Raw genomic sequence first — 13,812 nt, 5'->3', positions numbered from 1 at the left:
AAACTTTGGACTTGACCCACCGGCTGAGCCTGAGCGAGCCTGAGTAGTTTACTGTTTACTCAAGCTCTTTTCCCAGTTTCTCACCTGTAAACCTACCCCCTAAAGCTGCGTGCGAGTGGAAAGGTGTGTGAAGATTGACAATGGTACCCGGCACGCTGCTGCTACTATTATTTTGCTGCTGTGGTTTTTGGTTAGTAGGATTAGCATTCCTCCCTGGGTTGGAGAAAGAAGCAGTGGAGTGCACAATTAAGGGATGCGATACACGCACCCCCCACTCCCCTCCCCTTTCTAGGTACAGGCGCAGAGAGGCTGCTCTAGGAGTCTGCCCCGTTGCCACTGCAGCTTGATTAGGGTCGAGGCTGAGCGGCGGCGTTTTCAGGGCTGTCTGCGCTTCACAGCTCAGCTGGTTTCCGAGGTGCGCGTGGGCGCAGCGCTCAGACGTGCGGCTGAGAGAACGTAAGCGCACCCTGCAGGTTCAGCCACTTCGGCCGGGTTTCCTGCGACCCACCTCTGTTCTCCGCATCTGCAAGCATTTCTCAGGGAGATGTGAGCAGGGACCCTTCCTCTCTGGGACAACACATGCTATGTGTGACCTGTTTCTGCTTTTCTGGCCCCAGCTTGGGTCTGCCAGGACAAAGTATGTGGTGGAGGAGAACGGCCACCATCCGGCTCTCTTGATATCCTGTCCTCCCGTCGCGCCCCCCCCCCCCCCCCCCCGCTGGCAGCTGGCGTCCCTTCTCAAGCTTTGTTCTTGATGCAATTCCTCTCCACCACGTCCCATAATATCGGGTGGCAGTCCCAAAAGGCGAGTTCTACAGATTGAAGGGTTAAGGGCTTCATCAGCACCTTGTTCTAGGCCCTTAGCTAGTGTTAGCATCCTGACAAGGAGACCAGGGCTCAGAGTGGCAGCATCACCAAGCGACACGTGGGCAGAATCGAAGCTGGGACTCTGGTTGACTCTGAAACTCTTTGTCCTCAGTGCTGCCCTGCATGGCCTCTGAGAGGCAGCGAAGGAAAGTCTCAGTCTTTTGGAAGATCTTGATCTTCGCTAGTATTTGCTCGGCTGTCAGGAGAACCTGCCCATGAGCTGATGGATAAATGGGCAGACAGCCTCAGCTTGGTGATGGGCTTTGTGCCCTGAGCCAAGATCACTTCCTTGGCTTCCTGCCCTCTGCTCCACAAGTTTGCTTTCTTTGGCGCAGACCCATCGCTGTGTTCATTCTCTTCTCTCGATTTCCTCTGCTGGTGAACTCTTTCTCATTCTTTAAGCCTCTGTTCACGGCTCTCGCTGACTGACAGCCAATGTAGTCCCAGCCGCTCGTGATGATGTTTCCCGTGGATGGGACTTCCCCTTCTTCATCCCCCAGGTGACTTACGAAGGTCCCAGTATTGTTTGTTTTAGTGTTTGTCTCCCTCTGCAAGCCCCGTGGGTTTAGAGGCCACGTCTATTTTATTGGCCATTGATATACCTAGTGCCTGGCACAGGCATAGAAGATTCCTGGCAAACCTGTGTTGAATGATGGCCTCTACACATGTGAACACACACACACACACACACACACACACACACACGAGCATGTGTACACACAGAGGGCGACCAAGTCTGCCTACTGCTAAGTCATTAAATGGGAATTTAAACTATTTAAATTAAATTAAAATTTTAATTTGAGATATTAACATTTAAATCAGACCTTTCAGAGAGACAGATTGGGTCTTTCCAAACAAAGGGAAATATCTAGGATCAATTTCTATCTTTATCTTTAACATAATTTATTACTAGCCATCTTTATCATCTTTAACATAACTTTAAGAAAAAATAGTTATGTCTACTAGAACGTCTTCTGCTTGGAGCTTTCCTTCATTGTGACGGTTTTGTATCAAACTTTGGACTCCTGGGAAGGTGGAGATAGGAGGGGTCTGTGGAGCTCACGGGTTAGCTGGTGCGACAGCAGTGAGCTTCAGTTTCAGAGAGAGACCCTGTCTCACAAACTGAGGTGGAGAGTAATTGAGGACAACACCAGACACTTACCCCTGGCCTCCAGCCACACACACACACACACACACACACACACACACACGCACGCACGCACGCACGCACGCACCCCTCCCCCCCACGCACGCGCAAACACCATACATAGTGTTTTCATATGAAATCCTGAAAATGTACTGGAGACACCTGGTGACCAATCCCACCAACCGCTCTGGCCTGAATGCCTCGAGGAAGCCAGCCGAGCACGCCCCTGCAAGTGTCCACCGCACAGCTGTGAGCAGCACTCACCCCCCAGCCTCTCTTCCCCCCAGCCCATCAGCACACCCTAGCCGTGACTGGAACGTTCTCACCTGATCTGAAATTTCTGTGTTGTAGGTCCCCAGATTGAAATGGACTTCCTTAACGAAGACTCAAATGTCTTGGTCTTTTCGCTTCTTGTAGAAGTGTTCCTAGCCTCCATCAGCTTGAAGCCATGCGTGCTCGTCCTCGATGGGATTGAGGAGTTGATCGGCATTTATGGGATTTCGGGTCAGAAGGTAACAGCTCTTAAAAATTACACTTCCTTTATGAAAAAAGTTCCTGATTATTATATTTAATATGTTTCTATTGTGTTGTGCTCCTAGGTCTATCCACTACTGATTTTAAATATTGCCTGGTATTTTATTAGACATATATTTACCTGGCATTTACCATGGACGGGGTACCAGATTTAAATGTAGCAAAATACTCTTTTTGTCTCAGAATCAAAGGTCTGTAGTATGCACAGACATCCAGAAGGAGACTACTCATCATCCTCGGTGGGACAGAGGGGAAAGAGATGCTAGGTGTTGTCTATGGCTCAGAGATAACGAAGTGGTGGGATCTGAACCAGACGCACGGAGCCAGTGGGAAGGATGCCTGCTGCCGTGGCTGACAACCTGAGCTGAATACCTGGGGTCCACAGATAGGAGAGAGCTGACCCCAAAAGCTGCCCTCTGACCTCCACACATGTGTCACGGCACCTGCCTGCACCTCCACTTGTGCACACAAAGAAATGAAAGTGTAATTAAAAATTGATCAATAATCAAGAAAAGATCATATTAGGTGTTTGACTTGTGATAGTTCTACTGTAAAAAGTAAGTTTGTTTTTTTTTTTAAAAAAACCATAACAGGGTCTTCTTATTTTACTAAGCAGGTTCAATTTTCCTTTTGCTAGAATTCCTTTGTTAGATATCACTGTGGGTGATTCTTCAGAGGTTTGAGATTATATTAAGTTGTTTGTAGGAACCTGTTTTTAAGAGTCCAGATTTGCACTGATTCAGCATAGATGTATCAGTTAAATACGGTTTCATTCTGTGTGAATTTGTATTTCTTACTACCAAATGGTTTCATATCCGAGTTACTCTTGGTGTAACGAAGCCCTTACCCTGTACTCACACCCAGTATTCCGTCCTCTCTAGGTGTCAAAACCATCGGAAAGTACTTTTTTTTTTTTTTTGATTTTTTGAGACAGGGTTTCTCTGTAGCTTTTTGGTTCCTGTCCTGGAACTAGCTCTGTAGACCAGGCCTGCCTCGAACTCACAGCAATCCGCCTGCCTCTGCCTCCTGAGTGCTGGGATTAAAGGCGTGCGCCACCACCGCCCAGCTAGCAAAGTACTTTTAAGGTCTTTCACGTTTTCAAATGTCTCCCACAGGCGAAAGACTTCTCGTGGCTGCCACGCTCGCTCCCTCCTCATTGCAAGTTCATTCTGAGCACCGTCTCCTCCAGTCTGTCCTGCAAATCGCTGTGCACCCGCCCTGATGTGCGGACTGTGGAGTTCTCGGGCATGGGGGACGAAGACACGAAATTCAGCATCTTCAGACAGCATCTCTCTGTGCCTGACCAGGAACGCTTTGGGCAGAGCAAACCCATTCTGAGGAAGAAGCCGAACCTGACCCCCCTGAAGCTCACGATCATCGCCAGCGAACTGCAGGAGTGCAGGATCTACCGCAACGAGTTCCAGTGTCTGAGGGAGTACATGGAGGTGGCTTCCATCCCGGAGCTCTGGGAGCTGATTCTGAAACGCTGGGTTGAAGATTATGGTTGGAATCTGAAGCATAACGAGGCAAACTCAGACATGGTGGCTGCAGGAAAAGGTTTGGGCAGTTTGGACATCTTTTTGGGAGTCTGCTTGCTCAGGGGAAGGGTCTTGAGAGGGAATTGTCAGAGGAAACACAGGACTTATTGGATTTGAATTTCAGATCAATAGCAAATAATATTTTGGGGGGGGATATAAAAAGAAAAGAGTGGTATTCCAGGGGCCAGAGAAGAGCTCAGCAGAGGACCTGAGTTTGGGTCCCAGCATGCACTTCAGGTGGCTCACAGTTACTGTAACTCCATTTCCTGGAGACCCGATGCCTTCTGGCCTCTGCCGGCACCTGCATTCGCATGGTGCACATAAACTTACGCAGACTCATATCGATAACAAATAAAATCTTTAAAAATAATATTACGAATAGAAATATGTCTCTGATATTGCATGGGACGCACTCGATCACTTATTGGATTCTAGAAAAATGACAAGCACTTCTCAGAATAAATATGTCCCAGATATTGCATGGGGGCTTATCTCTACTAAAAATTAGTTCATCTGAAATTCATATTTAACTCTTCTTCATATGGCTAAATATGATGATTCTGTCTAAAGAGGTACATGCTGACCATAAAGAGGACTGTATTTATTAGACACAAATCTGCGATTTTTTCAGGGCTCGATATAAACCGCTCTCTTGATCCACGCTTGTACTTTTGGTACAAGCCGCTCCAGTGGTTCAGGTATATTCTCCACGTCTCCAGTCAAAGGGGCCTCTTAAGTCTGGCAAGAATCCGAATACGTTCCGTGCCTCCCTTGGATGGAACCTTGGTGCCCGGGTGTCTTTGCCCCTGCACAGTCTTCTGCTGTGGAAACCATCCCAGGTGAACTTGAGTATCCCTCCTTGGCTTCTCCAAGGAGCTCAGTGTCTTTTCTTGGTCAGTCTGTCTCTGCTGCCCCCTGCTGGTACAGTCCCTCATCCTCACCGCAGAGAGCCTCAACCCTGCTTCTGTTTCGTTTCTGAGACAAGCTCCCTGTACGTAGATCTGGCTGGACTGGAACTTGCTATGTAGACCAGGCTGGACTTCAGCTCACAGAGTTCCACCTGCTTTTGCCTCCCAGGTTCTAGGACTAAAAGTGTGTGCCCCCATACCAGACTTCTTGAGTCCTGACTTCCTATCATCTCTCCCCTAAATCTTTCTCAGTTCTGCAACAGCTTTCTTCCTAGGTGGGGAAAAAAAGCCAGTAGCACTGTTAGCTCATCTTGTGAGTCGATTGTTTGTGGTAAACAGCGTATTCTAGAATCCCAAGCAGGCTTTGGAAGTTTTTTTTTTTTTTTTTATCCTCTCCAGCCTTTGTCTGTGCAGTAGGCCTGTAAAGTCTGGTTTGAAACGGGCTTTCCTCGTGCTGTTTCAACTACATCAGTCTTCCCTTCCGTCGTGGAGCCCAGACTGGAATGGGCTTGGAGAGGAGGATGAGGAGTACCGGATGCGTTGATTACCGCTGCGCTCTGTTGTCCCACCCGATCCTCTGCTCTGCAGTTTGTATTTCTATCAAGGAATGGATTTCGAGTTTACCGCACTGGCCAGCAATCCTGACTGGTCTGGGGAGCTCCAGCACAGGTCTAGGAAGAGCCTGGCTGAGTTCAGTCAAGGTCAGGGGAAGCTTCATCAGCTGGGCTTCAGACCCACCTCTACCCGGAGACAGCAGGTGGTATGAGTCCCTTCAGTCTACAGAAGGCAGTGGATCATGGTGCTTTGTTTCTTGCGATCTGGTTCTACTCTAGCTGGCAGATAGAAAACCAGAGACAGGACGGAAGCTGAAGGGCCCTTCGGTGGTACCCGTGGGTGTGAAGGAAACACTTCTACAGGTACCTGCATCAGAATTGGCACCACTGGGCAGTACGCTCAGTAGGATGATTGTACCTGTCCCAGTGTTGGCTGTGACCCGGAGAACCGTGGGTAATGCCATGGGCTCTGGAGGTAGGCTGGGCTCAAATCCCCTCTCAGCACCTCCTCCTGGGTGACTTTGGTCACTTGCTCACTCCTTTGTAAGTCTGGGCCATTGCTTGGTTGAGGGAGCGGTCCCCACCCTCACTGACTCACGCTCTCCCGTGCTTCTGTCCCCACCATTGCGGCTGCACAGGGTTGAGTGGCTGGGTGGCCGACGCGCTGTGTTTGCTGTGCATCTCACACTGCGGGCTGGCTGAGGATGAACTGCTCCAGATTTTGGACATGCTGGGCTACAGGAACCACCAAAAAGTGACCGCGGTGCACTGGGCTGCCTTCCGCAATGCCTCCAAGCACTGGATCCAGGAGAAACCCAACGGCCTCCTCTGCTTCTGGCACCAGTCCCTGCGGAGTGCGGTGGAGCACAAGCTGCTGGGTGAGGAGCCGCTCTGTGAGAATGCGCTGGGGCCAGAGGGAGGGGGCATTTGACTGGGTAAAGAGGCAGGACACCAGTTGCAGAAAGTAAAGGAGATCTGACTTCAATGACTGAGCCCCCCAGGGGTTTCCCTCAGGGAGCAGACCGGGTCCTTCTCAGCTCCTTCTAAAAATGATTTTTTTAATTACAAGTGATGACTCTGGAATCTTACAGAACCGATAGATCTTATGCAATGTGCTTAGCTCCTTTAAACTCTGTTTCTCACTTGCACAATAAGGATAACGGCGATATTTACCTTGAGGGAAATAGGAGCTCGCGTAAGCATAGCGTCACATCTGTTACCTCTATAATCTCCACGGCAGCCGTTTGAATGACAGTTTTCCAGTTCCTTTGCTGGTTGGGACTGTATGACTGTGTGGCCATGAAACATTTGAGATGATTCTCCTCTGGCATTTCCCAACCTGGATTAGAATTCCAGCCCCCCCCCCCCCCACTCCCACCCCTCCCCCCCCCCCCCCCCAGTCCGAAGGCAGACGTAATGATCTTTTGTTCTCCAAAGCCCCCGAGGTTAGCAGTTGTTGTCAGTGTAGTGTGTGAGGCTCACTAGGTCTCAGGTGTTCGAGGCTAAGTCTGTCCAGGAGAAGTGTGCTACAGTGTGTAAGCACAGGCCAGACCTTCCTTCGCATCCCTGTGTAGATGGAGGAGAGCGGTCCCCTGGTCTCTGTTTTTTAAGTAGCTTCCTTTGTCATCGGAGGATTCTTAGTCTTCTCTTCCTCATGAGGCTATTATGTAAAAAGAACGAACGGAATTCGGTGTTATCTGCAACATCCCGTAACCTCATCCTTTTCACGTGTGCCGGGCATTGGATCCAGAGCCCGTGTGTGTTAAGAGCACACTCTACAACGAGCTACACCCCAGCCCAAAATATTGGTAATTTTAGCCTTTGTGCTTAACACTTCCAGGTCTGGACTCAGAATATTATCTGCTCCATTTATTTTCTCTCCCACTTCCTACCTTACTTTCTCAATATGCCCCCCACAGAAAAGCCTTCACCGTGCAGCGAGGGGGGGGGTCTTCTGTTTCTTCCATGGGTCTCATAAGCACCTCATTGTCACCAGAACATAGGTGTACACTTTTGACGAAATGGCCCAAACTCTCTCCAAATGTGTGGATATCTTGGAAACTGTTTCAGTCAAATGCAGAAGGTTTAACGGTGGATTCTTCTTGGCTATGGTTTTTATGGCAACGTGGGGCTTGGTGTGCCATTTAGTGTGTTCCATTCATCTTGTAAGAAAAACTGTTGAAAAACCAAAGAAAAGAAAATTGACTAGGAAAAAAATGTAAAAACACTTCCAGTATTTTGATTTTTCAAGGCTAGACACCACCAGACCCTGATTAAGCAAAACTCTGGACTTTTGGGAGGTTTGTTTCTGGGTGGCTCAGCCTGTTAGGACTTAGCAGATAGAAAACCAGAGACAGGACAGAAGCTGAAGGGCCCTTTCAGTGGAACCCGTGGGTGTGAAGGAAACACTTCTGCAGGTACCTGCATCAGAATTGACACCACTGGGCAGTGTGCTCAGTAGGATGATCGTACCTGTTTCAGTGTTGGCTGTGACCTGGCTCACTTAGCTAGCTGGCCAACTAGGCTGCCCCAGGGTTGCCCTTTCTCTTTCTCCCTAGTGCTGTGATTACAGGTGAGCCCTCACATCTGCCTGGTGCTTATACGGTTCCGGGGAATCCAAATGCCAGGCCTCCTGTTTGTTCAGCAAGAGTTCCCTACCGGGTCATTTCCCCAGCCCTGTACAAGCTACTCTCTGAGATGCCTTGACTGTTCCTCCCGTAATTATAGCATAGAGTTGTCATATTTTTTTGCGATAGCGTTTTCATACACTAAGAAAGTCGGAACTGTGAGGCTGCAATTGGTTTTGAAATAGGTGTAACCACTCCGGTCAGAGAGAGCAGCACACACGTGCCCCAGAACACGGCAAACCACAAGAAGACGCACTTCCACCAGGTCTTGATAAGATACTTCCAGCGGCAAACCGTCTTCTGGAGAGCGTACCAGGAGCTGCCGTGGCACATGAAGATGAGCGGCTCCTGGGAAGGCCTATGCAGCTTTGTCACCAGCCCAGGGTAAGTCCTGCTAGCTTCAGATGGGATGTTGACGTCACTTCAGCAACATGGCTTCCCTGTGCAAATCGTTCATTTCTTCATGTGTGGGACCTGCGTGTGGAATCCACTCTCGTGGTGGGTAGATCCCCCAGGATGTTCTGTTTGATCTGTCCGTCACTACCGCCTTCTCCTCCTTTTATTCCGTGTGTGTTCTTCCAGGCCTTCCATAGAGACAAAGGCAACAGCTGGACAGGATCGAAGGCGGGCCATGCTGGTGGCCGGCGGGCCATACTGGTGGCCGGCGGGCCATACTGGTGGCCGGCTTCTTGTCCTTGCTTTTCTTGGCTGTCCTTTGTCCCTTTCTTTCCCAACTTCCCTCCTGTGTCCTTATGCATTAACTCAGTTTACTGAGGTCTCACCCGCCTCTGGCCTCTGTCCCTGTTCTAGCTCTCGATTAGGACACAGCACTAAGCCCTTCTCACTTTCCACATATTGGGGGAGGGGTAGATTGTGGAGCCGGACAGTTCCCATACTCGGGGGACCATGCTTCCTGTGAAACTGCAAGCAGAGGAGTTGGGGGCACCCCCTCGTCTGGGAAGTAGAGCCAGGGTAGTTGGGGAGAACTGACTCTCACTACGGAAGAGTAAAAGGCTCATAATTATCTGGTGACAGCCAAAGCTTCAAGATGCGGATGGGACTGGCTCTCCTACAAGGCTCTGGGGATAGTAAGGGAGGGAGGGGAGAAAGGATGTAAGGGCCAAGGACGGGGACGTGGGTAGACAGAACATATCTGGGCATGATGTAGCCATTGTACTTAAACACTCACTGCACCTGTGGTTATCTGTACAAGATTGGAACCATCAACATTTCTTCATAAATTTGGGGGGATGGTGGGTGGTCTCTGTCTTCCCTCAGGCTTTTGTCAGTCAATGGTTGTGGGGGAGGGATGTCATTTTTTTTCCAGTGGTATTGTCATTGATAAGGTGCCCATGCTCCTACCACTTGTGCTTATGCAAGCAACCCTAATTAAACTTTGTGGTACACACACACATGCATGCACACACACACACACGCATGTGCACACACACACATACACAGATGCTTGTGTGTCATGGGATAGAGCTCAGTTGGTGATGTGGGATTCCCCTCTGTATGCTGTGAATATGTCTTATTATCATTGGTTAATAAAGAAACTACTTTGGGCCTGTGGTGGGGCAGAACAGAGCTGGGTGACTAAACTGAATGCTGGGAGAAAGAAGGCGGAGTTAGTGAAAAGCCATGTAGCTGCTGCAGGAGACAGATGCCTTTGGAACCTTGCCAGTAGGCCATGACCTTATGGTGATGCACAGATTAATAGAGATGGGTTAATTCAAGATATAAGAGCTAGCCAATAAGAAACCTGAGCTAGCTGGGCGGTGGTGGCGCACGCCTTTAATACCAGCACTCGGGAGGCAGAGGTAGGTGAATCTCTACAAGAGCTAGTTCCAGGATAGCCTCTAAAGCTACAGAGAAACCCTGTCTTGAAAAACAAACAAACAAACAAACAAAAAAGAAACCTGAGCTAATAGGCCAAGAAGTGTTGTAATTAATATGGTTTGGTGTGATTATTTCGGGTCTGGGTGGTCAGGAAACAAACGAACAGCCTCCACCAACAAATTGGTAGTGTTTGCCCAGCTAGGACTCCTGTCATACACAGAGTCCGGTGTTTGGCTACTTAAACTGGGCATGGTGGCACATATATGTAATCCCAGCATTTGGGAGATTGAGGCAGGAAGTTCAGAAGTTCAGTGCCCTTCTTGGTCTGGAATACTTGAGATCCTGCTGGGGTTGGGGAGAGGTTATGGCTAGGCTAGTGAAAGATGGGAAGTAAAGAATAGCTCCCTCAAGGATGAGTTCTAAAATGATCATGTGTGTCACAAGCATCACAGATTTCATATCGAAAATCCACAACCCGAGTTTGTGGACCAGACTACACCTTGTCCACTACTGGGATGTGCTGCTGGAAGCCGGCTGTGACGTGTCTGAGGCTTTCCTGCTCTCCGTTGCCAAGATAGAAGCAGAACAGTACCAGAGAATAAAGAAGCGACCCATGCTCTCAGGTACGCTAGCAACAGTGCAGGTGACCCACGCTTTCAGGTACCCTAGCAATGGTGCTTCTGACGCATGCTCTCAGGTGCAGCTGACCCACGCCCTCAGGTACACCAGCCACAGTGCAGTGGACCCACGCTCTCAGGTACGCTAGCAACAGTGCAGCTGACCCATGCCCTCAGATACGCTAGCAACAGTGCAGCTGACCATGCCCTCAGGTACGCTAGCAATAGTGGTTCTGACCCACGCTCTCAGGTACACCAGCCACAGTGCAGTGAGTGGATCCACGCTCTCAGGTGCAGCTGACCCACGCTCTCAGGCACACCAGCAACACAACTATTGGGTCCATCAATACTGGACCCTCACCGAAATTCCTATCTGATATCCGGCTGTTGCCCTAGTCAGGAAGATCCTGCAGCTTTGGTTCCGCAGGACCAGCCCCTCCACACACTCGGGCAGGTCACAGTGGGGTAGATGTTGGGATGCACAAACTCAAAGCCCTGAATGTGGGTCTGGGTGGTAGGTGATTTGATCAGTCCTGTCTGCTGGGACCGCCCCCTCAGGCAAGGGGCAGAGCCAGCTGGTCTACACCTATGCCATCAGGGCCAGCCTTCCCCCTCCCATGTCCGTGCCTACAGATAGGGCCTTCTCTCCTGAGTGTGGGGCCAGCTCTCCTGTGAGGGACAGGGCCAGTTCTCACTACCTGTGAGTTTATGGGGGCCAATTACATTCTGACTACCACAGAGCTGTGTGATTGTTTAGGTTTTCACGTTTATGCAAGGTTGTACAATCCATTGTAGACATTTATGGCATCATTTAAAGTATTTGCCAATATTCGTAATAAAATCTGCTGGTGTCTTGAAGCCAGATAGGCTGGTATGTGTCTACAATCACAGCAGTTTGGAGGCAAAGGTAGGGAACTGTGACTTCAAAGCTCCCCTGGGCTACAGAGTGAGATGTCGTCCCCAAAAGCCCAAAAGAAATTGTCACAAACAAAAACAAATCAGCCCCCACCCCCCAAAAAAGTCACGAGAGACGCAACTGTGGAGCCCTGACTAGGCACAGGGGGTTTGTTCCTTCCCAGGGCTCTTCAGCCAGATTTGCTTGTCTCCCTTTTCTAGTCCTGGAATGCAACCTCTCCCAGGTGACTGTGGCCGACAAATGCAGGATGATACTCTTCATCGGGAGCTTCCTGAAGCTCATGGGCAAGGTCGGTGAGGCGGAGAAGCTGTTCCTGAGCGTGGAGGACATGCTACTGCAGGTAGAGTGAGCATTAGCTCCCTCCGGCTTCATCCCTTTGGCGGGCTTTCCAGAACCATCCAGCTTTGTTTCTTTATAACTTTGTAACGCACTGTCCACATAGGGGAGAGTCTGCGGGTTTGTTCACCAAGGAGGAGGCTACAGTTTCCACCCTACCTCAGCTGTGCATCCACTAAACAGGAATCCTTCGAGAATGCCACCCCCCCCCCCCCCACCCCCGCAGACAGGTGTCACTCTGGGAGGAAATAGAATTCACAGTGGCCTGAGACTTGTCGCTTTCCAGGAGACATGGGGGGAAGTCTGATTGTTTCTGGATTTTGTTTATTCTGAACCATGAACTTTTGGCTTTACTGAATGTAATGAAAGAGGCACTCATAACGTCCCCTGTAAAGTGACATGGAGATCAGGACTGATAACAGATGCCCCTGGTCTGGCAAGTGAGTGTCTGTGATAGCCTCTCATGGCAAGGGCACGGGAGGGACTGCAGGACGAGGCAAGTTTTCAGAACGACGTGGGGAGGCTGCACACACTGGGGCCCGTCTGAGAAGCTTCAGGGAGGAAGATAAAAAGTTAGAAGAGAAGGAGGTTCAGGTCAAGCTCGATCTAGGGTAGGCCTGTGTATGTGGGCAGGAAATGAACCCAGCAGAAGGACAGGTTGTACAGCAGCCTCGGAGAAGGCTGTAGTGTGTGACAGACGTGCAGACTGAAGCCAGAGGCAGGTCCTGCAGAAGGAGCTTAGCGTCGTCTGCCTTTAGGGGAAGCCTGAGAGAGGGAGATGAGTGAAAGCAGCGTTAATTTGAAATTTGAAAGAAGAGGCTGCGGCCAGTGAGATGGCTCAGTGGGTAAAGGCTCTTGCAGCCAAGCCTGATGACTTGAGTTCAGTCCCCGGGACTCTCATATGGAAGGGAGAACTGTCTCCTGCAAGGCAAGCGGCCCTCTGACCACCCATGTATGTCTTGGTGTACACACGTGCATGCATTGTCATGTGCGCACATACACGCAAATATAATACAATTTTTTTTGGTTTGTTATTTTGAGACAAGGTCTCTCTCTGGCGTCCTAGCTGTCTCAGAAGTCACCATATAGACCAGGCCAGCCTTGGATTCACAGAGATGCGCCTGCCTCTGCCTCCCAAGTGATGGGAGTAAAGGCGTGCGCCTCTATGCCTGACAATAAGATTACCTTTTAAACGGAGGGGCTGGAGAAATGGCTCAGTAGATAAGAGTGCTCATTGCTCTTTCAGAGGACTGGGGTTTGGTTCCCAGCACCCAAGTCTTGTGGCTCTAGTTCCAGGGGATCCGACACTCCTTCTAGCTTCCATGGGCACTCGTGCATATATGCCGTATTTCACACAGACGATTCACATAAACATAAGTAAATAGAACAGTCTTTAAACAAAGGAAGAGGGAAATGATGAACAGCATGACTGTGACGTCGCAGGAGCTGCCCCGCCTCTGCTGGAGTAACCGGTGCCTGTGTGGAAGCGGGTTACATCCCAGGCTTCCTGAAGTTGAGTGCCACTGACCACCCAGCCGGGTATGGGGTCTTGTGGGACGTGGTTTCTCAAAGACTAGGTGGGTAAGGATTCGGTGGTGACACAGAAACAAACACAGAGGCAGTTTGAACCTGACTGCATTTTGCAGCTCTCAAACAAGGGTTTTATACAAGAACAGGTATTACAATTCTTAAAAGATGTGTTCAGTGAAGCAGTTACAAAGAACCAATTATCATAATCACCTGGCACAAGAAGGCACAAAAGCAATCAGGTGTTACATTTCCTGGACAGTGGGTTCAAAGAATCAATCACAAACAGAACAAATAACATCATAATCACTAAACAGAACAAGATACAAAATATCACTTATAGTTAATGGACGACTCCAAGGTCCAGATCAAGTTAATAAATTTCCATGCGTAATCCTTATC

The 13,812-nt window shown here is 49.6% G+C and overlaps 1 protein-coding gene across 1 annotated transcript in view; it reads left to right on the top strand.

The window, feature by feature from the left end:
• The window catches only part of LOC101990347 (tetratricopeptide repeat protein 41-like), a 44,610-nt gene that overhangs the window by 16,145 nt on the left and 14,653 nt on the right, over positions 1-13,812 (top strand). The window contains 6 exon segments of the mRNA XM_005358223.2: positions 2,324-2,526; positions 3,664-4,105; positions 6,187-6,426; positions 8,361-8,559; positions 10,459-10,637; positions 11,748-11,887. Coding sequence (XP_005358280.1) covers positions 2,324-2,526; positions 3,664-4,105; positions 6,187-6,426; positions 8,361-8,559; positions 10,459-10,637; positions 11,748-11,887 — 1,403 coding nt within the window.

Source organism: Microtus ochrogaster, chromosome 24, assembly GCF_000317375.1.
Source record: "Microtus ochrogaster isolate Prairie Vole_2 chromosome 24, MicOch1.0, whole genome shotgun sequence".
Lineage (NCBI taxonomy): Eukaryota > Metazoa > Chordata > Mammalia > Rodentia > Cricetidae > Microtus > Microtus ochrogaster.
The sequence above is the reverse complement of the archived record's forward strand: the minus strand, read 5'-3'. Positions and strand labels throughout refer to the sequence as shown.